The sequence below is a fragment of the Perissodus microlepis genome, chromosome 20 (genome assembly GCF_051167445.1).
Source record: "Perissodus microlepis isolate ML-2025 ecotype Zambia chromosome 20, ASM5116744v1, whole genome shotgun sequence".
Lineage (NCBI taxonomy): Eukaryota > Metazoa > Chordata > Actinopteri > Cichliformes > Cichlidae > Perissodus > Perissodus microlepis.
Genome location: NC_140480.1, coordinates 31,783,974 through 31,810,387, shown reverse-complemented (window position 1 = coordinate 31,810,387; position 26,414 = coordinate 31,783,974). Strand labels below are relative to the sequence as shown.

Below are 26,414 nucleotides of genomic sequence, written 5' to 3'. Positions count from 1 at the left end.
GCAGCTTAATGATAGCCTGCTTTATCCATACAGTTTTGATGTGTGTCAGGGATCATTGTCCTGTTAGAACACCCAACAGTGTCCAAGTTTTCACTGTCTAACTAACTAATCGGAGGTGAAGTTGCATATTTTGGAGGACGTTGTCATCCTTTTTTATTATTTCATCCTTTTTGTGCAGTGCATCAGTGACATTGGCGGCTAAACAGCTGACATCTGGTAGAGTGTTCTGAGGTTTGAAAGTCTCACCCTGACTCCTCTAAACATCCCTCGTGTCATTGTGGCCAAATATTTCCATATTTGTCTCATCTGACCATAAAATCTTTCTCCAGAGAACATTTGGCTTGTCCATGCGGGTAGCTGAAAATCTGGGTTACCTCTAACCATCTGATGGTGACAGTTTATGTCTTCTTTCAGACCTCTGCAAATTGGTGACACATCTGAATATGTTGTATTTTGTGTACTTGTTGAAACTGACGATCTGCAGTTGTTTATGAACGGCTTCAAAAGACCTTCAAACGTATATACATCTACAATTCTGTTAGATCTTCACTGAGAAAATGTTATAATAATAATAATTTATCTTAAATTGCTGTATGGATGAAAATAAAATGTAGCTTAAAAAGGTTGATATTTATTTTAGATTTTACTTTAAAAATGCAGTAAGGTGATCTGGTGGCTCTAGTTTGTTGCTGAAGGAGTTGTGCTGTATAATTTTGAGCCACTTGTCCCTTAGAAGGAAGGTACTCTGTAAATCAATGCAAAACTGTTCACCTTTATGATGAAAGATCTCTGTCCTGATGTGGTCCATTCCAGGATAACAGTGTCTCAATCTATATGGAATGAGCCATCACAGAATGGTTGACAAGAATGAAAAGGATGTGAATTGTCTGCTAAGACCTTCACTGTAATCATATCTCAACCCAGCTGAAGACCTAAGGAAGATTTTGAACATATTACACAAAACTCACCACCAGCATCTTGACTTTTACATTGTTTTATTTCCATTAGTCCTAAGAATGCAAAGAGAATCAATTCCAAGACCCACTGAAGCACTCGTGGCACACATTACACGCCCTATCATAAACAAACTTACAGCATATTTTGGTCTTTGTTACAAGCCTTAATGTGAAGCTTTAGAGTTTCGGATAATTGTTTTTGTACATAACATGATACCATGCAATTGCAACAAGAATTTCCAGTGAAATGGAGCTGAGTTAAAATGACATCAGCTTTGGATCTCCATCCTGTTATTGTTCTAACTCAGCTGGAAGGTCGGTTGCAGTTCATCGGTTGCTCTGCAGATGTAGGGGATCAGGAGGGTTAGTGTACGATGACAAACTCCAAGCCTGTGAGGATTACAGTGTCCTGTGCCCTACAGGTTATATTTAGCAGGGTACCAGTCATGCTTCACAGTGTGGTTGTCCTGCCACACCGACCAAGTTCACTTAGCCCAGTGGTGGTGTCACTGCAGGGATCAGTGCAAAGAAAATCCACTGAGGTTTCATAACAAAGTGCCAACAGCCAATCAAAGCTGCAGTCAGGCAACGCTGCATTGACAGCTCAGTTAGTGCCTCAGCAGCCCTCATACTGTGCGGTGATGTGTAGAAGAATTACATAGATGGTGCAGGAAATAGTGATGTTACCTAAAAGAAAAGGAGCAAGGACAAAAAAGAGAGGGGAGAAATTAAATTCAGGAAATTAAAACAACATCCTGCTTTTATTGTACAAATATTTGTTGGGTTTCTTTGGATTGTAACAAGGGTTACGGATGTATTTTTTATTTTATAGGTTATTTAACATGAAAAAAGCAGAATTTACAATTAATTAATGTAGATTAATTAGTCTAAAATAAATATTTGATCATTGCAAACAGACCTTAAGAAGTAATGTAATTACTTTTGGAACTTTTTTAACCCAGCATGTGGAGCTAATGTCTCAAAAAATGCCATTTCTATTGTTATTATTGTTGTTTTGCAGTTGTACATCAAGCCTTTTATGGTCAGTACAGTCACATTATTAACCAACAGTATGTTGTTGTTTACAGCGTGCCTCAAAACGTCATTACGTATTCCCCTGGCTGGACCAATGAGAGCACAGGAGGGCGTAAAGCGGTCTGGCGCCGGGTAAAAGGGATTTGACAGTAGCAGGTTTCTAGCTGATCCTTCAGTTGACTTCCTCAGTGGGGCCGAGACAGAGACGATGGCGGCGGCTGCCTGCAGCCAGCACACCGCTGTCACTACCGCCACCGTTAGTGGCAAAAAACCGCATACTAACAGAGAACATAGCCGGAGGAACCGTGAGAACTCTCGACGGAGACAAGCGGCTCTTTTGTTTCTCAGTAACATCTCCCTGGACGGCCGGCCAGTCCAGAGTAATTCCGCTGAAAATCAAGGAACCCGCCACCACAAACACAACGACTCGGAGGGAGCAGACTCCAGCTCTGCGGCGGGGACTGCAGCCGGTTTGTGTCCGGATACCGGCAACAGTAGTAGCTACGGGACATTCTCTAATGTACCAGCTTCCGTAAGCAGCGGGACAGTCACTCATTCCGCGGCACCGAGAACGGGACTCAACACCGTGCCGCCGATTCTCGTCCTGCCGTCGGACACGGGCTTCAACGATGTGGGGAGCACCGAGGTGTTGCTGGAGTGTCGCAGAGGCTCGTTTCCTTCCTCCGGGAACAGTAACCTGCTCTCGGCGTCCCCTTCCAACACCAGCCTGCTGCCGTCGCCGGTGGGACCGCGGAAGTCGTCCACTTTGCTGTCGGTTCAAAGCTGTAACTCGGTGTCGTCAGAGCCGCGACAAAGGTGAGACGTATACGGCGGCGTTTCTGTTCTCTAATCGGGTGAGCGGTGCCATCTGAGCCTGGCTTTCAAGCTTGAATTTGCATGTTTGTCGTCGGTATTCCCCTTTAAACAACACCTGAAAGTTAACAGGGAGACCAGCTCGGCAGGTAGACTGTAGCCGGAGTAGTTTAGTTTGACTTTGACTCGAAACAGTCTTTCTTGTTTACAAACTGAGGCACCGACATTTCATGCTGAATGTGAGCTGGTGATCCCAGAGTTGATGTGTGAGTTCAGCTACTTTTGCTCCGGTCCACTCACTCCTCAGACATTTAAGGACGTTTTAGGACGTGTCAGCGGTCACGATGCAACACATTCACGGTTAGTGTTGCTGCCTGGAGGTAACAGTGAACTCAGAGCAAGAGCTTGTGTAGTACAGGACTCATAGCAGTTGAATTTGGGACGCAAACTACTGAAAACCCAATACCACCAGCATTTAATGACATCAGACTCACGCTTGCATTTTTTTTTCATTTAGTGGCGTAATATCCTTTCCTAGAAGAAACAAGACGTGGTAACAGTGTTGTTTATGTCTTTAACTAGGTTGCATTGCGTGGGAAACAGCTGGCATTTAAAAACGAGCTTTTGTTCTTATTTTGTTAACTATTTTTGGTTTCTGTCTAATTTAGTTTCAGTTAGTTACCGGAGTAACAGTGTAAGGTTTTGTCTTTTTAACTATTCCAACATAGGTGTAACAAACTCTTGACTCACTCTCATGCAGACATCCCAGTTAGGGTACCCAAGAGCCTGCAACACAGATAATAAACAAAACAAATTGAAAGTTGATAACCTATAAAATAAAACCTATACCTAAAAAAGACCTATAAACAAAATGTGTTTTAAGAAGCGATTTAAAGAAGGTTACTGACTTCTTGACCCTTATCTCCCCGGGAAGTTAGTTAAAAGGCCAAAGGGTCCTGATGAAAAAAGCATGGTCACCTTTAGATTTAAGTCTGGACTTTGGAGCTGTAAGGGTTGCACTGCAGTGTAGCCTGGGCCTAGACCCAGATCTGTGGTTTAAATGGGAAGGGCAAAATCTTAAAATCAATTCTAAAATGTGCAGGAAGCCAAGACTTGAGTGATGTGATGTTTGCTAAAACCAGGAAAAAGCTGCACTGCTGCGTTCTGAACTAATCAAAGTCGTGAGAGTAACCTGTTCAAGGCGTTATAATCAAGCCTTGAGGTCTTAGTGTGAAAGTACTGTTTTTATTCTCAAGATCGTCGTTGTTTATGTGTTGTTCACCAGGTTTTATGGGCTTTTATGGGTTTATCTGTTTTTTTTCTGCCTTGAGAAGGTTATGTTTTTGGTAGGGTTTGTGTGTATGTTTTTCAGTCTGTAAACACGGCTTGAAAAGTATTGATTGAATTCTGATAAAACTTTGTAGAGGTGCAGAGTGGGGCCATATCAGCAGTCCTTTAATATTTGTCTTCAAAATCAGCTTAAACTGGCAGAAAATGGACAGGAAGCTTTATAACTTAGAAACTATCATTCTTACACTTGTGGTGTTTATACAGTACTTTCTGAATGTTGAAAATAAAGATTGACAACATCATGTCACATTTGACCTCTGACCTCAACTTCAAGGATAAAATTTCTCTGAAGGTCAAAGTGATGATGATAATGATACTGTAGCTATTTAAAGTGACAAGTTTTAAGACTGACAAGAACATGTTGGCACGGGATACGTTTTGAGTCTAGTTGAATAATTTTATTATGACATTGTTATGTACACTACAGTAACATGTATTTAGATGGTTATAAGCTAACAATTTGAATACTTGTATAATTAGGGCTGGGTATCGTCACTGGTTTCTAGAATCGATTTGATCCACGATTTGATTCGATTCTATTCGAATCGGTAAAATTTAGCCTCAGACTGTCAGAAATATTATAATTCAGATCATGCATCAGTACATTTCCATATTTTTTGTCTATAAAAAGAAAGCTGACACTTGTGAGACTTTATCCAAGATGTGAGCATCACAGCAGATGTCTTTGTGTCAAAGTAGCTGAGGACAAAAACAGAAAAACATGAAGGTGATTTTATAAAAATATTCTGCAGTAGATCAAAAACGAAAGAAAACCATTAATCAACATATGAACATTACCTGATGCTGCTGAAGTGAAGCAGAGCAAAGTTACAGAGGTTTTATTAGAGACACAGCTAAGCGTTTTTCATAATTTACACAAGTTTAAATTTGTTCAGTAGCCTATTGAACGGCAGAAATGAGGCTTTCTTGTCGGAAGTAAGTAAAAGGAAAAAACAGCGTCCGACAGCGCTGTAAACAACGGTAGACTTGTGCGTCTAGCAAGCGAATAATGCAGAAAACAGATTTTTTTAGACGGGAAACTGTCCTTGAAGTACACACACAGAGAGAGAGAGAGAGACAGAGAGCTCTGCATGAAGTGTGATTTTTATCATGGTGGAAGCAAAACAGCAAATGTCAGAGTGAATTCATATTGGAGAGAAGTAAAACCTGCAGCTTCAGAATCTAGCGCAAAAATTACGTAAACACAAAGCACGGACCTGCCGATGGATCAGAATCAGCGAGCTGTCGGCTTTCAGCCCCGACCGTGTCCGTGCCGTCGGGTGAGAAAGGCGACATCTCACTGATCCTGATCCGTCGGCGTGTCCGTGCCTTGTGTTTACGTCTTTGTGCAGAATCCGTGTTCCTGCTCTCATTTACTGTTTTAGCTGTTTGGTGGTTGTTGAAATTTTGTGAGGTTTAACCTGAGGGCAAAATAAATGTATATTTAAAAATCGATTCAGGATTTTAATGAATCGATATCACGTTATCCAAGCTAGAATCGATTTTAATCAATAAATTAATAATCAAAACCCACCCCTATGTATAATGTATCTGAATAAGTATTATCTTTTGGAAAACAGGCCAAATAAAAATAGCCTAAACTTTGCCCTTGTATTTTACTGCACAATAAACTTCTTAAAGTACATTTTAAAAAGAACAACAAAAACAAAATGAATGTATAGGAAGTACAAAACTATTTCCTTAAAATTAAATCGTGTACTAAGAGTGCGCTGCCTTGACGAAGGTTTGTCTTGAGTGCTTCTTTTGGGTGTAGTGAATCAAATATGACCTGAGATTGAACCTTGTGGTACAACATAGGTGAACAAACTGTAGAAGATAAATTACTTGCTTGGGAAAGTTTATTTATGATAAAATTAAACCAAGTAAGTGCACTTTCCTCATGCATGTTTTAAGTTGATCTACTACTTGAAAAGAATGAAGAGGGTCTGTGGTTAGCTTCAAGAGGACCTGCATTATGTAGCGAGCTAAAGCCTAATTACCAACAATTTTCTTCATGTGTTGGCAAATTTTACTCTATTAGCAAAGCCTAAAGCTAAAGTAATGTCCTTTATACACTACCGGTCAAAAGTTTTAGAACACCCCAATTTTCTAGTTATTTATTGCAATTCAAGTCATTCAAGTCCAATGAATACCTTGAAATGGTACAACGATAAGCTGTGAAATGCCGAGGTTAAAAAAGGTAAGGTTACACAAAACTGAAAAATAATGTACATTTCAGAATTATACACAAAGGCCTTTTTCAGGAACCACAAAATGGGTTAACACTTTAAAGCTGTACCAATGGAGGTGGATCGCGCTTTGAAAACGGGTGCTACTAATTCCTCATTTCTTGACTTACAACTCTCTCTGTCTGCATAAAAGCAGTGTTGGTACACACTGTGTTACCATACCCTCATGAGAATTAGTTGAACAGTGTTGTGAACTGCAGAAAGAAGTGTGTTGCTACAAAAATTGCGAGAAGAAGGCAGTTAACCATTGAAGAGAGGCAGACCATCATAACACTTAAGAATGTAGGTCTTTCCTACAGAGAAATTGCCGAGAAAGTCAAGGTGTTAGTGAGTACAGTTTCCTTCAACATCAAAAGGCGCTCAGAAACTGGGGCAAACACTGACAGGAAGAGGTCTGGCAGACCCAAAGCTGGGTAGCTCACAGGACAAAAGCTTCAAGCACAGCTTAATAGTGGTCGTAGTAAGCAAGTCTCAGTTTCAACTGTGAAGAGAAGACTTTGAGCTGCAGGTTTGACAGGATGAGTTGCAGCAAGAAAGCCACTGCTAAGACATCAGAATAAGACAAAGAGGCTTGCCTGGGTAATGAAACACCATCACTGAACTACTGAAGACTGGAAGAAGGTATTATGGACTGATGAATGAAAATTTTGGTTCATCACACAGGCTCTTTGTACGCCGTCGAGTAGGCGAAAGGATGCTTCCACAGTGTGTGGCATCAACTTTTAAACATGGAGGAGGAAGTGTGATGGTGTGGGGCTGTTTTGCTGGATCCAGGGTCGGTGACTTGCACAGAGTGAGAGACACCCTGAACAAAAATGTGCCTGGTTGGTCAGAGGTTCATGCTACAGCAAGATAAATGGTAAATGGCCTGTATTTGTATAGTGCTTTACTTAGTCCCTAAGGACCCCAAAGCCCTTTACACTGCATTCAGTCATTCAGGTAATGGCAAGCTACATTGACAGAGCCGAGGTTGCCGGACACTGGCACCACCAGTCCCCCTGACCACCACCAGTAAGCAAACATGGGGTATCTTGCCCAAGGATATTTGGCATGTAGACTGGAGGAGCCTGGGATCGAACCAAAATTTTCATTCATCAGTCCATAATACCTTCTTCCAGTCTTCAGTAGTTCAGTGATGGTGTTTCATTACCCAGGCAAGCCTCTTTGTCTTATTCTGATGTCTTAGCAGTGGCTTTCTTGCTGCAACTCATCCTGTCAAAGGGAAGGTGGTAGACCTTCCCGCGGGAAGGTGGTAGACCTTCCCGCTCTACCACCTGAGCTACAGCCACCCAAAAGATAACCAGGCTATACCAGAACTACCCCAGGAAGAAGGAGCAATATCTGCCAAAGGTGACACATCAAAGTAGACACATTTGACTACTTTGATGTGTCAAAGGTTTATTATATATTTTGGTCTATAAATTGATTCCATGAGTTTTTTTTTTTTAAACTCCAATTGCTTATTTGTGTTATGCTGTTTTTCAGAGTGCAATGACACATTAAACTGCATAATTTTCAATAAAAACTGGAAAAATTGGGGTGTTCCAAAATCTTTGACTGGTAATGTACTCTTTATTTTGTTTTATTAGTTGGTTTTTATTTCTTTTTAGAGTTTTAATTTTAAATGTGTATTTTTTTTTTTAATTTTTCACTTGGCTTTTATTTTTCAACCCTGGCTCGTTTTAGTTGACTCTGATGACTGTGGTAGCCAGCTGTAGAAGCCAGCGGCTTTGTAGGCAGGATATGAACCCAGAAACGGTTAAAACCACCAACAGACATGCCGAAGACGAGCTGCCTTCTGTACCACAGTAACCCCCAGTCGGTTTCAGTGAGGTGTTTACTGCTCTACTTATGTTTCTCTTCCTGAAAGAGGGGGAAATTCAGACATACCTACAAAAACAGATGGAAATGAGCTGGATAAAAAGAAAGATGCAGCAGCAATGAAAGTGAGAGAGGAATTTCTTAACATAAAGCCTGTGTGTGTTTTTTATTTAGTTATTGAATTTTTTCTTGAGTGACAGGGAGTTTGTGTGTTTATGATGCATTCTCACCTGGCAGCGGTTCACACACGCTGATCCTGCGTGAGTGCTGATGGATGGATCAGCATCGTCATCATGTTGGCAGCGCTTCAAACCCAGAGAATGCCAGCCATGCAGCGATAAACACCGCTTAACCTATTTACACCTAACAACAGGCTGGGAAATTACCAGCAGATAACAGCTCATCAGTCAGACTGCTGCACCAGCCTTCAGCTGCAGCTCCTGTTGTGTGAGGATTTGATTAATTTACTGTGATGATGCACTTACAGTGTTTTATTATTTTTCCCAGCAAGTGGGCTGCCAATAATATTAATGAGTAAAATCGACACACCTAATATTGGTCTGTGATGCCAAGAGTGTGCGATGTGAGGATAAACTTCATTTGATTTGATTTGACCACATTATTATCATTTTTGATGGTCATGAAGTGTGAGGAAGTAAACAAAGGATCAAATAAAACCACGGACAGGAGGATAGAAAGATAGTTTGAAGTGTTTATCAGATATTTTTTAATTTATTGTGTGTACAAGTTTCTGTTAAATTAAGTAATTGATTAAAAAATCAATCAGATTTCATCATTACTTTATTATTTATTTTAATCTATTATTCATTGTCAGCAGTGCTGTCTTCGCCTTCTCCACATGACAGGCAGCTTCACACAGCCCTCCCCTCTCTAGCTGATGTTCACAACACTGAGTAAAACTCCCATTTCAACAATACTGACGTTGGTAAAATATACAATACAATTAAACAACTGTAAATGTCAACCTGGCCAGCACAGCGTTAACATTAGCTACCCAACAGTAGCGCTAGCCTTTTGTTACCATTAAGGTAGCAGGTCTGAATACGGGACAGGAATGATCAGTCATGCCTGTTTATAACTTTATATCAGCAGATATAACATTATGCATAAAATTCCCATTTTGGCATATGTGCCATATGCCATAAATATTGTATTAAGAAACAAGTGATGTTTTCATAATTAGTGCCACAATTCCAATTTTTATTCTATGTCTCATATTTTCAAGCTCTCTTTGAGGCGTTTCAACCTTTGCTTTCGTCTGCAACCTTTAGCTGTATTCGTAGAACAGTGCCCCCTAACAGTGCAACAAAGCACTTAGCTTGTTACTGTAACATGTCTTTAAATTAGTGCAGTAATCATTTATTAATGCTGAAACACTTTCTACACTCGGGCTGCAGCGCTGCTCACTCGCTCGCTGCAGCAGGAACCCAGTTCCCCATGTAAGTCATTAAACTTTGATCCGATTCCCACCAATAATCCACTCGCTGGTTTAGGAGGGAAACTGTTCTGCAGATTTGGGGCTCAAAGAGCTGCTGAACACATAACAAATGTTGAGTTTCCTGTGTTGATTGGTTGCTGGGCCTGGTTTTAAACACACGGTTCTTCTCACCTAGACTCTTCCTGGTGTGATGAAGTTGGCCATCATCAGACATGACCATCAGTCACACTCTGTTTAGCCTTGAGGTTCAGTGTGTGTGTGAAGTGCTGCCAGCCAGCTAACCAGCTAGCCAACCACTTCATTTGCCTGCTGAGTGAACAAACTGTGAAACTGACACTCTGTTACAGAGTAAGGACACTTAGCTGTTAGCTAACACACTTTCACTGCTGCTGTTTTGATACACCTTCACTCTGTTCAAGGAGCTTTTTGATATTTGATATCTGGAAGAACTTAAGCATCTTTCTTTCTGACAGTGGGTTTCCAGTCATGTGTGCATGATATTGAAGACTAGTTTTAACAGGCTTTCATGCATGGTTGGTGGGGCTGTGTATCACTGCTTGCTCATGGTTTGATCCATATCTTTCACACATGATGCATATGCACAGGCCATATTTCAAAATAAGTGATTTTTGGACATACCTGAAAGAGCTGACCTAGGAGGTGTCCAGGAAGCATCTTTGTCAGATTCTGAAAACACCTTCCTTCAATGTGGAGAATCGGCTGTTTTGTGTTAACCAGTAAAACAACAGCTTCACCTTCCCACTCAGCTCTCTCTTCACCAAAGCACAATGGTAATACATCCACATCTCTGCAGACGCTGCTGCAGTCACTTTTTCCTGTCCTCTGCTTGTGAACGGCGGCCCGGAGGTTCTTCGTAAACACACTTTTCTGCTTAAGAGCCATGACCTTAGACTTGGAGGTGCTTATTGTAATGTTTGCAGATCGGCCGGTTACAGCAAAGTGGAGTTATCTGGCAGTGCACTCACTTGCACTTTTGCTTTTCTCAAACTGTCTGCTCCCACAGCTAATTTCATGTGACTGCCTGTCACTGTTGCTTTTCCCTCCGTTTTGCCGGTGTCTCCATTGCAAGTAAGTGGCAAGGTTTGTTATACTCCCACTGTACTTGGTAGTATGCAGTTTATCACACTGCAGTTGTTATATCAACAGCCGTTTGCCTGTTTTTGGTCAGGAAATGGTGCATAACAAACACAAACAGAGCCGGTTTATGATGTCTATATATGTAGTGGTGGCTTTGTGATGTGTAATACATGCAATATACTTATTTTTATGTGGAAACTAAGGGTTTCTGGGGGGAAATAAAATACACAGAAAAAAATTAACATCGGGTCAGCAGTGGGCAATATCTTGAGATCATACGACGGCCCTTTAGGGCAGAATTACACTTCATTGTCTGCATCTCAAATCTCTCCAAAAATTGAGTTAAAATGATGTCACACATGGTTAGTTTTGCATTAATAATTACCACTCACACGGCTCCAGTTTTACTCATTTTATCCGGCTTTTACGTTTTCGGCACACTTACTCAGTTGCGGTGCAATAAATCGACAGAATTGGAGACGTGCTTTGTGTAAGCCTTTTTAATGCTTGTGGTCTGCTTGTTTCTGGTTCAGCCGGTGTTCCTGGATGTTTGTATATTCTTCTAGTTTCTGGATACAAACCATGTCTTTTCAGCCTAAAGGGCCCATCTTGCATTGTTTTCACTCTGATTCGATTGTGAAATTTCTGATCAGAAATCAGCATCATGCTGGTTTCTGTTTACGAAATAAATGGCAAAATCAGGATGTGAACTGCATCCAGTGTGTGAACGTATTGTGGTTTTGATCCATGTAATTATGGATCAGATCAGTCAACCCTACCTGATGCTGTCCTCGTGGACATTCTCTGTTCTTGTAGCTGTAATTTTGCAGTATTATGAAAATGCTGGTTGCTCTTTTATGAGCGTATGACAGATGCATGAATAAATGCATGTATGTGATATTTTGAAATTGGATGCATCAATCATTTGTTGAATAATGCATTTACTGCACAACAGAGCACAAAAACAGTTCAGCTGATATCCAGCTTCTTAGTTTTGATTATATTACATAATGACTTTATGTTTGAGCTCAAAAATGAAACAAGATAATTCAGTTCAGAAGGCATAAAGGATTTTTTTCTTTTACAGTTTTATTGCTTCTTTTTTTGGAATTAAGGACAGTGTGATGTTTCAACTGAACTAAACCAAAACAACATTTATTAGGACACAGCCTGAAAGGGCGTAAAGCACGTAATGATATAATCTAATTCATGCCTAAATTTAACTGAGCTCTAATCTAAACCTTAGGTTTTACATTTCTTTATATCGCTCTCCAGCTGTCCTGGAAGAATTTCTGTCTGAAGGAGGAAAAAGAAGCAGAGACTTACAGAGCACCGACTGAGCAAAGTCACCAAAGGGTTTTTGTAGGTAATTTAAAGTGAGCGTGTCAGCCTACCAAGAATTTTGTGCTGCTGAGGAGCATTAAAAACGAGGTGATGGTGCTTTTTCGTAGGGTGCTGGAGTATCCTGTCTGTGCGAGTTTGGCTGGGTGTCAGTTATGTTGTGTGGGTGCATGCGTTTGTGTATCTAAAGGCCTGTCACAGTAATTATATTATCAGCACACTGCGTGATATTTGGACATGACCTCAACCATTTTTCCTGATCTCAATGTTGTCAAAAAAAGTAGGTTATTATTAAATCAGTGGCATGAAATGGACCTAATATTACAGCAATATTGTTTATAATAGTTACTTTGGGGGAAAAAGATCATCCAGCATAAGGACTTATTGTGACAGGCCTAATTACACACACACACACACACACACACACACACACACACACACACACACACACACACACACACACACACACACACACACACACTTAGAGGTTCTTTGGCAGTAAAAACTAAGTAGGTGTCATGTCATCGCTGAGTGACTACAACTGAAGTATTTACTTTTAAAGACATATCAACCTGGATTTAGTTTCTAATCATTTACTTTGAAAGCAGATCTACATAATAACAAGCGCAAATGTTTCACCTTTTAAGTATTGGCTCATTTTGCATGGAAAGGTGCTTTGTCACTTCGGGACTGGTTATGATTTTCTTCTGCATTTTTCCACAAGATTCAAAAGTACAATTCAGTGTTGTACTTCTACAGCAGACTCACAATGAAAAAAAACAAAAAATGGATACACCTTACACATTTGTGTCTATTAAGTTGATGTTGCACTGATGAGGAGTTGCTACCAAATCCTTAAACTCAACTGTCAGAATCAGCCTTCGTGTTGTACTTTTCACCCCTCAGCTGTAATAGTCTGATGATATTGTCGCCACCTCGCCCTGATCTCAAGGTCGAGGTCACAAGGTCTTGTCTTTTTCAGTCTTCTTGTACCTGCTGATCTGGGTTTGCTTTGCAGACAGCCACTAATTAAGTTGAGTCAAGCCGTGTTGACAGTAATCAGCCTGTGTGTGAACTTTGCAGGATTAATCACACCTGTGAGCAGTCTCATCAGTGCACGCTGCTTTTCTAGGTTACTTAACAGGATCTTGGCTCGCCTCAATTCATAGATATGAGAATTTAATAGTGATACTTCTAGGAACTCTGCAAAAAAATCAATCCAAAGGAAATATGTTGATGTCTGTGTGCCTTATCACCTCAGCTAAATATAGAGGGGAATACCCTGCATATCTATACGTGCTGTGGGCAAATGTCAATGCTTATATCTGATTGTGACTCCTGCGCTGACTCTGTTTTTAAGTACAGCCACCGCTGACATCATACTTGGTTAGTAAGTCCCATTTTGAAGCTTCAAGAGTTGTTTCCATCCAGCTGTTTGACAGCAGAGCAAGGGCCAGATTTGACTGAGAAGTCCATAAATGCTGCATGTTTGTAGCTTACTGAATTGTCAGTCGCAAGCTGAGACACACTCGGCTTCATTCTCCTCCTTTCTGACTTGAATTCAATTAAAGTATTGAAGGACTGTTGTGGTGAAGAGAGAGCTGAGCCGGAAAGCAAAGCTCAGGTTTGAGTTGACCTACATTTTAACCCTCACCTATGGTCATGAACTCTGGGTCGTGACTGACAGAACAAGGCTGTGGATGCAAGCAGCTGACATGAGTTTCCTCTGTAACGTGGCCTTCGAGAGAAGAACTCAAACATCCGGAGCGAGCTCGGTGGAGGAGATGAAGTTGTTTGGGCTTCTGATCAAGGAGGCATCCTGATCTATACTAAGCCATTAAAATGCATAATCTTACATTTGCCCTAAATGTATTTTTCTTTTAGTGCACAGTGTAGGTCTAACATCAAGAAAAAACATGTTTGTGCCAAACGCAGTATTTTTTAGCCTTAGCAAAACACACCTGAAGACTTTTAGTTTTCTTTTTTCTTTTTTCCTCCAAGACTGACGCAGCAGATCAGTTTTTGTGCCAGGGGAACCACTAAATCTCTCCTGACCTACCTATTAGGCAGCCACTCAGTCAGGCCTCTTTGGCTGAACTTCCCCTGGAGGTTCAGGTGTTCCCTGAATGACTTCATGGAGTCACTGACATCTAATTCACACTGACTAAAGAGGGTGGTTCCTTGTTTAAATGGAGATTTTCCACTTGTGACATCAGGCTGAAAAGACTCGCTGAGCTCATTTGCATGGATATGTTTTAGGATCTTTGCATCAGTGTTCATTAAACGGTCTTTTACTGCCAGGAGTTTGTAAGCTGTTACTGGCTGAGAAAACTGGAATAAAGCACTGAAGGTCAACACTAATCTTCTCAGTGGAACCGGATGAAAGAGTGAAGTGGTGTTCACACAAGCGCTGTTTTACAGAAGAAGCTGTGATCTGGGTGTAATTAGCAGGACATTCGTGTTAATTTAATCGCATCCTTTTAAACCAGATCATTACCTTTTACTGGCTGTGAGACACCATCATAGATCCAGCATCACTTTAATGATGTAAAATACCAGGAACAACAGTCCTTCAATGATTAATGTGCATTTTATGACCTCAGAATTGAAAGGAGGCACTTAAATCTCTGAACATCCCAACAGTCGCCAAATAAGTGCAGCTTTAAAATGGACCAATCAAACGTTTCTCTTCTGATACTGGTACAGATTCCTTTGCTTTAGTTTGCTCCTGATACTGAGTACGAGTTTGATACCAGTGTTGGTGTTCTTGCTTTTATGTGGAAGACATCAAGGTCGAACTTTGCAAAATAACATGTTAACAATAAATCTAACTATATAAAGTTACTATACTTTATTAGTAACATAATACATAACAGGGCAAAGATAAATAAAAAAAAAAAAAATATGTATGTTAGTCATTGACCTAAATATTTATTCTACTTTTCGTTTGTTCTCATGAGAACATTTGAATGCTGCCATTTATGGGCACCCACTCAAGGAAGTGGGTTGGATGAGTCACAGACAAAGAGGAGATAACGTTAATGTTACCCTGACTACAATAAAAGCTGCCTAGCATGTGTTTGGCCACACATTATGAAAATGAGAAAGCGAGGGTGAGGCTTTTTCTATGTCAGCTCACTTGTCCAAACTTTGCGGTTAAATGAAAACCTACTCTAAACAAAGAAACAGCAGATAAGACACACCTCCAAACTGTTGAGTCTTTGCTATTAGCTTCCTCCAGGCTGCTGCTGCTGAAGCGTGGTGGAGTAAAGACAGAAAAATATAACATTTAATTGAATCCATCGGCCCATTATCGTTATCCAAACAGGCTTTTTGGGTCACGATTGCACTGATATCCAAATATATTGGACAGTTACACCCTTATTTAATTCTTTACAGCTTTTAAATGGCCATAAAAGGCACAGTCACAGCAGTCGTTTCAACATTAGGAAAAAGCTATGATGGGGGTCGAATGGAAGATAACTATCATTTTCTTTAGGAGTTGATTGTTTTGAGTTTCTTTTTCTTCACTTTATCTTCCTGTTTTTGGTTTTGTTTTTTTCTCATCATACTATATTTTTTTGTGGTTGTTTGTATGTTGCCAGACATACATGGTGTCATGTTGCAATTCCTGTTTCGTGATGCCTGTATGTGGCTCTTAACACGTAGTTATTGCATGTTAGTGTGGTGAAAGCAGTAAGGTTTAAAGACTGGTCATGTAATAAATTAGCTGGAAATGATTCAGACTAATAGAGTTTGTTTACTGTTATTTTTTTAGTCAAGTCAAGTGTCTTTGTCGTTCCGAACATGTGCACTGGTACACTACACAGTGAAGCGAGACAATGTTTCTCCAAGACCGTGGTGCTGCATATGACATATAGCAGACAATCTACCAGGACTACATAAAGTGCAATGTGCAAAAATTGCAAAAACCAAAACAAAGACAGTGCAACAGCAGACAGAACAGAACGATGCAGGCACAGCAGTGCAATAGAAATGTGCAAAAGACGGAGCATTTTTATTCACCTCCTTCAAGGAAAACTGAGATATGAACTAAGTGTGGTTTCAGAGGAAAAATCTCCTTATCAACAAAACTGAACACTTTTCATGATAAAATAACTTTAAACTACCCAAAAGTAACTGTTGTTGCTTCGACCTCTACTACAGTCTGTCTGCTTACTGTGAAGGAGATATGTTTTGTACCGTAAAAGCAAAATCTGTGTGGAATATCAGTCAGCACTCAGGCAACTGATATGTTGGATATTTTCCCTGCCTCTCGCTCTCTGTCTGCACATACCAAAAGTGTTGCAGAATTTGTTGCCTGAAGGAGTAAACTTATCAGATTCAACTGGAAAACTGATTAGTACAGACTTTGACACACACACACACACACACACACACACACACACACACACACACACACACACACACACACACACACACTGTGAGAACAAACAAGGGGACCTGGAATCTGACTGACATCATCTGTGTGTCTTACAGTGTTTGTGTGCACACCTGTCCATTGAAACCAAATGAAACCCCACTCCCATCCACATCCTTAGCACACGCAACGCACAAACACACTTTCTCGCTTCGGTCTACACTATTCTTCAGCACTGGAAATGACAGTAACTTTTAACCCTGTGCTAAATTATATCTTCTGCCAATTAGAAAATCAGTTTTTCCTTTCACATCAGTCTGACTGTTCAGATGATTCTGGTACAAACTCTGAAGTCACAGATCAGAAATTTTAGAAATACTTCAGAGGAAAAACAATCCAGAGCGACATTCCCATGATTGGATGGTAGGAACTAGGCTAGGCGAGGCTAGTGGTACTGACTAGTTCGCTTTCTACAGGAAGCATTTTGAATTAGCTCTTTGTGTGGGTGACTTCTCTTGTAGAAGAATGAGGAAGACATCCTATATGTCTCTTATTTACCACACTCACCAATCAGTAGCTGCATAAATTACTTACTTTGACATTGAAATATGCTCCCTTGGCATCTGGGTTCTTATTTTTTTACACTCTCTGCACCATAAAAATATAACCATGTACTCTTATTTGTATCAGCATACCATGACTCACTCATGCTACTTCAGAGTACTTTAAATCTTTTCTTAACAAAGTGATATGTTACACATGACTTGTTACTTTGTGTTTTGCAGAGAATGTGAAAGTGAAATCTCACACATGCCCACATGTGGGGACAAATTCTTCTGCTAATAATAATGTGTCATTCATGCTTAGATTAGAGGAAAGATGCCCATCAGTGCACTCCTCCCACAAACCCACCGAGTCTCATCAGTCACATCCAGTTTGCAGAACTTTGTTCTCTAGAAACAGTTTAGGCTCCTCAGGAGGCTGATGAAGGGTCATTTCCTCTCACATGCTTCTGCTTTACTGTTTACTTTGTGCTGTTAAAGCCTTGTTAGTAATGTCAGAGTATCTAAAACAAAAAAAACCCCAAAACAACCTCAGCTTAGTTTTATGTCTCTGAAAGTGGACCTCTGATACTTATTTTTCTATTTTCTCATTCATTTATTTTTGTTTCTGTGATTGTTCTGAATGTTTGTACTAAACATAGCCAAATAGTTAGGTCAGTGTATATGTAAGAAACCTGTCAGCCAACATGTCTGGCTTCAGACTGCCCAAAATCTTCGTTTATTTTGTTTTGTAGCTGCCTGTGTAAGGATTGGGTGATTTGCTTCTTAGTTTAATAATAATGATAATAATAACAACAACAGCGATGACAAGGACGACAATAACAACAACAAAAATAATAATTGTTGTTGTGCGCGTCACGGGTCACCTCTCACTCACAGCAGTTTTTCACAGGGAAAAATGTGCGGTGGAACAAGGTTACAGAGACGAGATAAATGAGCATTTCCTCAGATACGATCGTGCTTGGATTTAAAAATCAATCCAGCAGTCAGAAATACCCTCCGCCTGTTTTCTCTTGTTTGGTGATGATTATTATGGCTCGTTATAGCTGCTACACAAACACACATGCATGAACTTACATGTATAAACTCGCCTGTGTGTGCTCAGAGACATCTGTGCTGCATGTGTCAGTCATATTTGGATATGACTGACACTGACTGAGGGTATTGGTTAAAAATCACAGCGAGTTATTCCCATAACCTTTTACCATTGCTGATCCCTGACATGAGCATCACAACCCTGGTCTGGTCTGGACACAGACATACTGCACAGGGAGAATCAGTAACCACAGATTTGTTAAACACTTTAACGAAAAACAGCTTTGATTTTGAAAGATTTGTAAGAAGCAAAAGGACAGGAAACATTTTTCTAGGAATCCAAAAGACAACCAAGAAATATTATGTTTTGGGTTTTTTGAGAAAAAAAGGAGTGAGGGAAGAATGATAAGAAATAATGGAAGTTTTTGTTTTTTGGACCCAGGGGATCAGGCTGAAGGCGAAGCAGAAGGCGTTTGTTAATCCGGTGACGTAAGATGCGCAGCAGGCCTGCTGGGTAGTCGTGTGTGTGTGTGTGTGTGTGTGTGTGTGTGTGTGTGTGTGTGTGTGTTGCTCAGTCAGACGTCCATGCAGTGTAATCCGTGTGGTGTCCGCTGTCTGTCAGTCACTGTCAGAAATGTGGATACTGTCCTTATACACTGCTGTGTGTGTCTGTTTGTGTGTAGGATGGAGATTTAAGAACAACATTTAATCTATGGTTTGTGTTTTTATTAGTTTTTATGTTTGCTCAGGATTTAGCAATGATCAAGTAATGGTGTGTGTGTGTGTGTGTGTGTGTGTGTGACAGAGAGAGGGAGGGACACTTTAAGGCATTCACACACGCTCATGCAGACAAGTAAAGACAAAGTGATGGTATGAGAGCAGAGTGGTTAGAATTTCACTTGCCATTTACTTCCTTTCTGTTTTACATGACTGTTCTTATTTTAGTCTGTAGTTCCTGCCTTATTCAAACCAGTTACACTGATGTGCAGCAAAGCGAATCTTTGAACGCCACCAGTGAACCTATAAAGGTAATGATGCCAATAATTAATGATGATTTTAAAAATCATTATTAATCATTATTAATGACTGAGACAGGTATTATTATTATTGTTGTTATTATTGTTTGACTACGATGACCTGGATGACTGAGAACCTTCACAGACATGTTGTTGTTGTTGTTGTTGTTGTTATTATTATTATTATTATTATTATTATTATTATTATTATTATTATTATGATTAATGACTGTTGCCTCATAGCACGTAAGTTCACTTCCACCATCAGGCCAGGGTCTTTCTGTGTGGACTTCACATGTTCTTCCCGTGTTTGCGTGGGTTGTCTCTGGGACTCCAACTTCCTCCCACACGGTCAGGCTGATTAATGATTCTAAATTGCCCATAGGTGTGAATGTTAGTGCAAGTGGTTGCGAATGTTGGCCCTGCGGCAGACTTGCGACCTGTCTGGGGTGTACCCTGCCTCTCGCCCTATGACAGCTGGGATAGACTCCAGCCCCCCACCCCCACCTGCGACCCTCAATTGGATAAGCGGAAGAGAATGGATGGAATTAGAGTGACAGGTGCAGGTTTCCTAAACCTAACTATGTTAACTGACCCAACTCTAAGTGAGGTCAATCATGACATCCTTCTCTGGTTTGTGTATTTTTTAATTGTGTTGATTTAGCAGTAGATGTGCAGACATGCAAACAGATGGTTCAGAGTAATGAGCTGCTTGTGGTTTGGTTCTTTCTGGCTGATATGAGATGACTTTAACAAGGTCAGTATTGCTGCGTCCATATTTAAAATAAGACTTAAAAAATATGTTTTTTCCAACATGAAACTATGAACAAAAATCATCTGTGCAGAGCGAGACATACGGGACAAATGGACGATAATAGGCCTTACAGGTTTCGTATAATAGTTGATGTAGGTACTTTTTATCTGTGTTGCCTTTTTAACGACTTGTTTTTCTCATGAGAGGAATTATGACTTTGTCCAAAACCAAATGTTCAAATGTTGGCTGCACCTAATTAGATTTGTAATTTTAATTATGATTTCAGCTCCCAACATGAACAACTTCTCCACTCCTGAGTTGATACTTGGGTTTGGGTATCTGTTGATACTAATTAGTGGTCTGACACCAGTGTGGAGTTATTATCATGTTTCTTCATTTTTACTTAGAGACTAGGAGTCTCATGTCATATAAAATGAACCAATGAAACCAAAATCGATGGATAATCCTGATAAATAATCATTAAACCTCAATCCAGTTGATTGTGATTGATTTTTGCACATGATCTTGCAGCTCTATCACAGATGAGAATGATAGGGCATTAACATTTAATCTTTTTAGAAAATTATGACCATAATTATTGAAAATAATTGTGAATATGATTTTTTTTTTCCCCCATAACCAAACGGCCTGCTTCCTAATGAATTAGCTTCATTAAAAGTGGATTATTAGCCCTGATTGCATGTACTGATGTGGTAAACCAGCAGTGTGTCAGTTAGTGCACAGGTCATTTTTCAGTTTTCATCACCAAAGAACACCAATTAATTGTGTCCTGGTGTTTGAGTGTATGACGTTACTCTTAAATGTACTGTGATGAACTGAAGTGTAATATTAGAATGAAAGCAGATATTTTTGGACCAACATAAAGGACTGAGAGAGATGAAGGCAACGAAAAGTAGTGAGGAGTTAAAAGTAGCTCTGGCGTAGAGGAGAAGATTATAGCTGTTTTTCAGACTTCATGGATAACGTGACATCTCCTTTGTTGTGCTGTGACTGACTTTTCAATGGATCTGTCTGGTCTCAATAGCTCTCATCGCACAGCGAGAGAAAGAGGTGAAAGCATGTGGAAAAGAGTGTCGGTGCTCAGTTTAACTTCAACTGCGTGTTAGTCAGTGTTTTTGTCCAGGCACTTAAATGAAGAGACCTCCAAATAGCTCCATAACTAAATTATTATGACAGTATCTTGTCTGAGATATGTTGGTGTCTGTATCCTAAATGTTAGGAAGTGTTTGTTTTTTTTTATGATAACTTGAGTGTAAGTGTAACCATCAGTCTATGACAGGAGCTTCTACAGGATCTATGATAATGGCAGTCTAAGTGAGAAAGAAATTATAGTGAAACCGGCCACCTTCAGAAAACAGCCTGTCACCACATGGCCTGTACTTAAAGAGGAGGTTCAATCCTCAACCCAAAGAATGCAAAGACCAACTGACTAAAATATGACAGTAAGTAAAAAATACACATTCCCATTTCACAAGTAATAATAGTAATAATAATAAAAGCTTCTTTTGTGTGACAGGGTGTGTGAGAAGGGGATGCAGTGACTGTATGTGACTAAGCTGGGAGAAAATAAAGCGAGTGACTGAAGACGAGAAAACACGTTTCAGTGAGGTAGACAAATGGATGTGGAGATCAGGCCAATAAAGTGCAGTGTAAATATATCCAATAATCATATCCAGCTGGCTTGTACCAGTTTATTTTAGGCTAAAACAACTCGAGCTATTATTAGTGTGACTCTGGTGATCATGACTCAAACTAAACAAAGTGACTCCGACCCAGACAAATTCATCACTACGGTTCCTAAAAACAGGAGTAGAACCGAACCTGCTCGCTGCTCACTCGCTGTTTCCTGAAGGTCGCTTTGTTTCTAAAAAATGCACTTAAACACTATTCATTCAAATCCTAATGGGTCGACCTAAATATTATTAACTTGAATCGTCGCTTAGGTTTCACTTAGTTTAATGGTTTTGTTTGTAAAATCATAGTTTTTCATTAATGTACTCTGCAGCAACAAAGTGTTTGGTTTGGCTTAGTGTGAGTATAGAGAACAACCTGGGAGCTCAAATGTTCAAACCCCCAATAAAATGACCCTAAATCACCTTTCTTACAGCTGCAGTGAGTAGCTATGGCTCAGGTCATCTTCTAATTCAGGCCAGTATCAGAAAAAAATGTAATAATTGTAATAATCACCAAAGTCACAAATTGTCATGTTTTTCTGTGACATCAGCACAACTTTGAAACCAATATATTTAGTGTCTGTTGTACTTATGAGCCTTAAAAAATGGCAGCTGCTGTATTAACTGAAGCCAATCGGTGTGAATGTCTAAATCTAATTAATAACGTTAACTGGAACTGTGATATGTGGTGAAAAACCATCAACCCCCAACCTTGAAACGCAAACTGTTTTTGGCTTTTCAAAATAAGAAAATGTTCATTTTGTGCACGTGGACATGAATCAGTACTGTTCATGTGGGACAGATAAAGAGTCACGTTCAGTGACATGAAATTTGGAGTGGGAAATTTGTATCGAGGAACACGAAAAGAAGCTTAAATTAATTTCCAAAACCACAAATCAATACATAGAGACTGTGACTGTTTCACAAACTGCCATTTGAGTGTGCTGACTGCCCCCTCCAAAGGTACGTATGTCCTTGAAATCAAAATTTCCCCCAATGTAACCATCAGAGTGTGAATGTCTACCTGACAGGTAAAAAGTCTATCAAACAAAGCCTTGTGTGAATGCATGAATATGTCTCGGTAGGGTAGAATAACCATTAAAACCAGTCCATTTCCAACTTTCAAGTAAATCACAACAGGATGCACCCACAGTAGATCATTTCACACAGGAATCAAGACATAGTAATAATATGAGTCAGTACAAACAATAATCTACAACACAACCTACATCATTATATCTGTATCACTGAAGGAGAAAAAAATACCACTTAAAAGTAGGAAGATATGTTTATTATTATTCTACTTATTCTGCAGTATAGTGTCACTGTATCTATCATTCTTCAGTTAAAACTGTGGCCTCCATTAATGTCGTAATATCCGTTGTAAAAGTTCTGGTATATCAAATTGGCAAAGAAATCGATGTAAAGCAGGGTTGTCACAAATAAGGCCCGGGGGCCAGAATCAGCCCAATCCAGCCCACTGGATGTCTTTGGAAAATGTGATTGTGGTGGTAATAACTTTTGGACTTTTAATTGTATTTTCATAAAGTTTACATCTTGTCCTACTTTGCCAGAGTCATTCATACTAAATTAATTAACAAAAACGTAGCAGTTTGTGCAACGAGTTCCCAGAACACTTTCTGTAGGGTTGTGCATTTATTTCTTATGATTTAACTGCAGAGACTGACTTCTTTTGCTACAGCAGCATTTCTTTATCATGTAGAAAAACTGAGACATGAAATTGCTCTTCTTCTTATAGTGAGATACAGCTTTAATATGCAGTCAAACGTCTTTACACTGAGGGAAAATGGATTTTCACCAGTCCAGACCACTTAAATTCAAAGTGTGGTCCGTGATGTAAAATTAGTTTTGACATTCCTGATTTGTATTTGAATATAAACGCAAGACGACATTAGTGTTTGCTTTTGGCTAAACATCCTCTGTAAGAAGGAAGTTATGAAAAACAATATCAGCGGTAAACAAGATAATAGCACCTCACGTGGTTGTACCCTCAGTATGTCTTTATCTGATCACCAACAATCATCTTCCTTAGTAACAGCAAGGGAATTATCACTGGATCTTTCCGTTCCCACAGAATGGGAATTTTCCACAGCATCCCAGACAGATGAAGCTGGCTGGTTCTCATGAAAATGGGCTGCTGGTCAGAGCGTTGTAATCACGAGCCTGCTGATCCACAGCTCAGACACTGGGACAGATTTAGACTGGGAGAGTGGTGGCGTCAGCTATCTCTCTTTTTGCAGATATTGTTGATGTTTATTCCTACAGTGTTTCCTCACTCAACCCTCCAAGCTGAGAAAATAATTTCAAGATAACTGACAGGGCTGTTTATCATGGCAGTGCAAAAAAGCCATTCTGTTAAATGTCAGTCACACTCCAGCTGAGGAATTTTATGATAATTGTGTTTGGGTGTCTGATTGTGGTCTATCCAAACAGGTTGTTAAAGCCAAATTGTTATTTGTAGCTGCCACTCATGAGATGAGTTACTGTCATTACTGCAGCGCGCTGCATATTATTCACCCACGTTTGTAAGAAGGGCTGGGCGACAAACCTCAGATCTTTTTTTGTCAGTGTCCTAAAGTCAAAGTCTGAGTACCAAAGGTAGCACAGACTTTCTTTACTTGTTCTTGCTAATTTAACTTAACCACATATTGGAACATATTCTGTATGACTTTCATCTGTAGATGATGTTGGAAGAAAAAGGTCCAGGTAAGTTGGCCTTTCTCACATGTACCAGGAGATTATCCATATTGGATATGTCCCAATAACTGAAAATGCTCTGTGTGGGTTTAGGGATGGGTAATATAAAGAAAATTTGCAGTAATGATATTAATAATGATATTTCTGACCATATAGAAAAAATAGTTTTATTAGCGCTTTCAGGCAGTAGCATTTATAAGGTATACGTGTAAATAAAGGGTGTTCTTCATCCTTTCCCAATGAGCTGCTGTGATTGTGTTCATTCATTACAGCACAAGTCAAATGTGACTCCAAAAGTAGCCTAGGTAGAGTTATCCCTGAAATGAATAAGTGAAAGTATAAAATAACTGCTTAACACTTTAGTTTAATGTTAACTAAAGTGATTAACATTGTAACTCTTCAGGACATATACAGTATTTTCTATTTAGAAAAGTTGCATCTTGTTTGAGCTTTTTAAGTGTTGTGCTTTGTTGAAGGTTGTTAAATTATGTCCCTGTATAGAGACTAAATCATCATCTGAAGCTGTCGCTCTAGTTATAGCACGCACTGTGGACCGTAAACAGAGAGTGGGTTTATGCGTCGTTTTGACTAGCGTCGTTGATACTTTTATATGAAATTTCATGTATCATGTAAAAATGTATTTTTATTATTTTTTTATTTACACTTGTTTGGGATGGATTGGAACGTAAAAGCTCTTCTTCTGTCTAAAGGACTAAAAGAAAAACCTCATTTTATCCAGCATCCCGGATCTTGTCTGAGTATTTGACTGGCTTTCATTCCATTTTTGATAACTTTGTCATCTTTCTTTGTTTTACTTTTGGTTCCAAACATCAACTTGTCCCCATGACAACCACGGGCAATCCAAGTGGAGTAGTGTCCTGCTCAAAGGCACTTAAGTAGAGCAAGTGTTTGCTCTTGTAAAAGCAGATATGTCTTTATTTGTCTTTATCTTAAACACTGAGCGCCATCATCTTCATCATATTCCTTACCATTAACTTCATCCAGTGGGCTCTTTCCCTTCCCACACAATGGAAACATTCCACAACATTCCAGTATGCCGCTCACTGATGGTTCCCTTGGAAATGGAATGCTGAGAAGATTCCATCACGTGAGTTTGGCTACCAAAGATAGAATGTTTGGGAATTGATAATAAATGAGGCGTGACAGCTTAGAGGGCTTTATTTTAAATCTTTATTTATATCCACAGGAGGAAAATGATCCATAAGGCTAAATGAAATTGTGAACTTCTGTAATGTGCAGCTAGTGACGTGACGTGATGTGATTGAGGTTGGCGGTGCCGAGTTCAAGTTCAGTCTGCACGTTGATGTAGCATGTTGAGGAAGATACTGAGCTCAGTGGATCTGACATAGAACTAACTAATTAATTAATGAGCCAATGAAGTTAAAGAAAAGAAGGATGCTTATTATTAAAACTCTTGCAGATGTGACCAAAATATTGTAAACAAAGTCCCGCATGGTTCTGAAGTGGCACCAGGCAGGCAGTCAAAAACGATTCATGGGAAAAGAGTGAAACATTTAATAGATTTTCAGGGACATAAAGATGTAATGAATCACAGCACCGCTGCACCATCATAATATCATTTTAATTAAGTGTTTGACCAATAAATGTGGGCAGAAATTATTTAGGAGGTGATACATTGCTGTTTGAATCAATTTAAATTCCTTTCAATATGTGAATTGTGTGTTTGGTCGGGTATTTGTTGACCAGCAGAAGGCAACAATCCTCTTAAAGCCTCACATTCAGATGTCACAACCCAGATGTTATAACTGCATAACACACATGCACACAAACACACACATGCACACACACACAGCAGCTCTCATCTCCCAGTCATGTATTACTGAGTCAGACAGTGAGCAGCAGCGATAACAGTGATTTAGACTCCATGTGGTGTGGGATCAGCAAGCCGACCATAAAAAAACAGTAGCAGATGCTGTGTGTGTGTGTGTGTGTGTGTGTGTGTGAATTCATAGTTGTGTAAGCGTTATGTTTCCCAGCAGACAGCCATCTCTCTATGGGCTTGCAGATCAAATCTCCATTGGCTCCTGTGAGAGTGTTTATAAAATGTTCTGCTTAAAAATATGTTATATTGTCCTTCACGCAAATGTTA

At 39.7% G+C, this 26,414-nt stretch overlaps 1 protein-coding gene across 1 annotated transcript in view; it reads left to right on the top strand.

Moving 5' to 3' along the window:
• Positions 1-1,946: 1,946 nt before the first annotated feature.
• The window catches only part of cables2b (Cdk5 and Abl enzyme substrate 2b), a 50,131-nt gene continuing 25,663 nt past the window's right edge, over positions 1,947-26,414 (top strand). Inside the window, exon 1 of the mRNA XM_084916061.1 lies at positions 1,947-2,807. Within this exon, the coding sequence (XP_084772187.1) occupies positions 2,200-2,807 (608 nt within the window). The 5' untranslated portion in view covers positions 1,947-2,199. The remainder of the gene's footprint in view (positions 2,808-26,414) is intronic.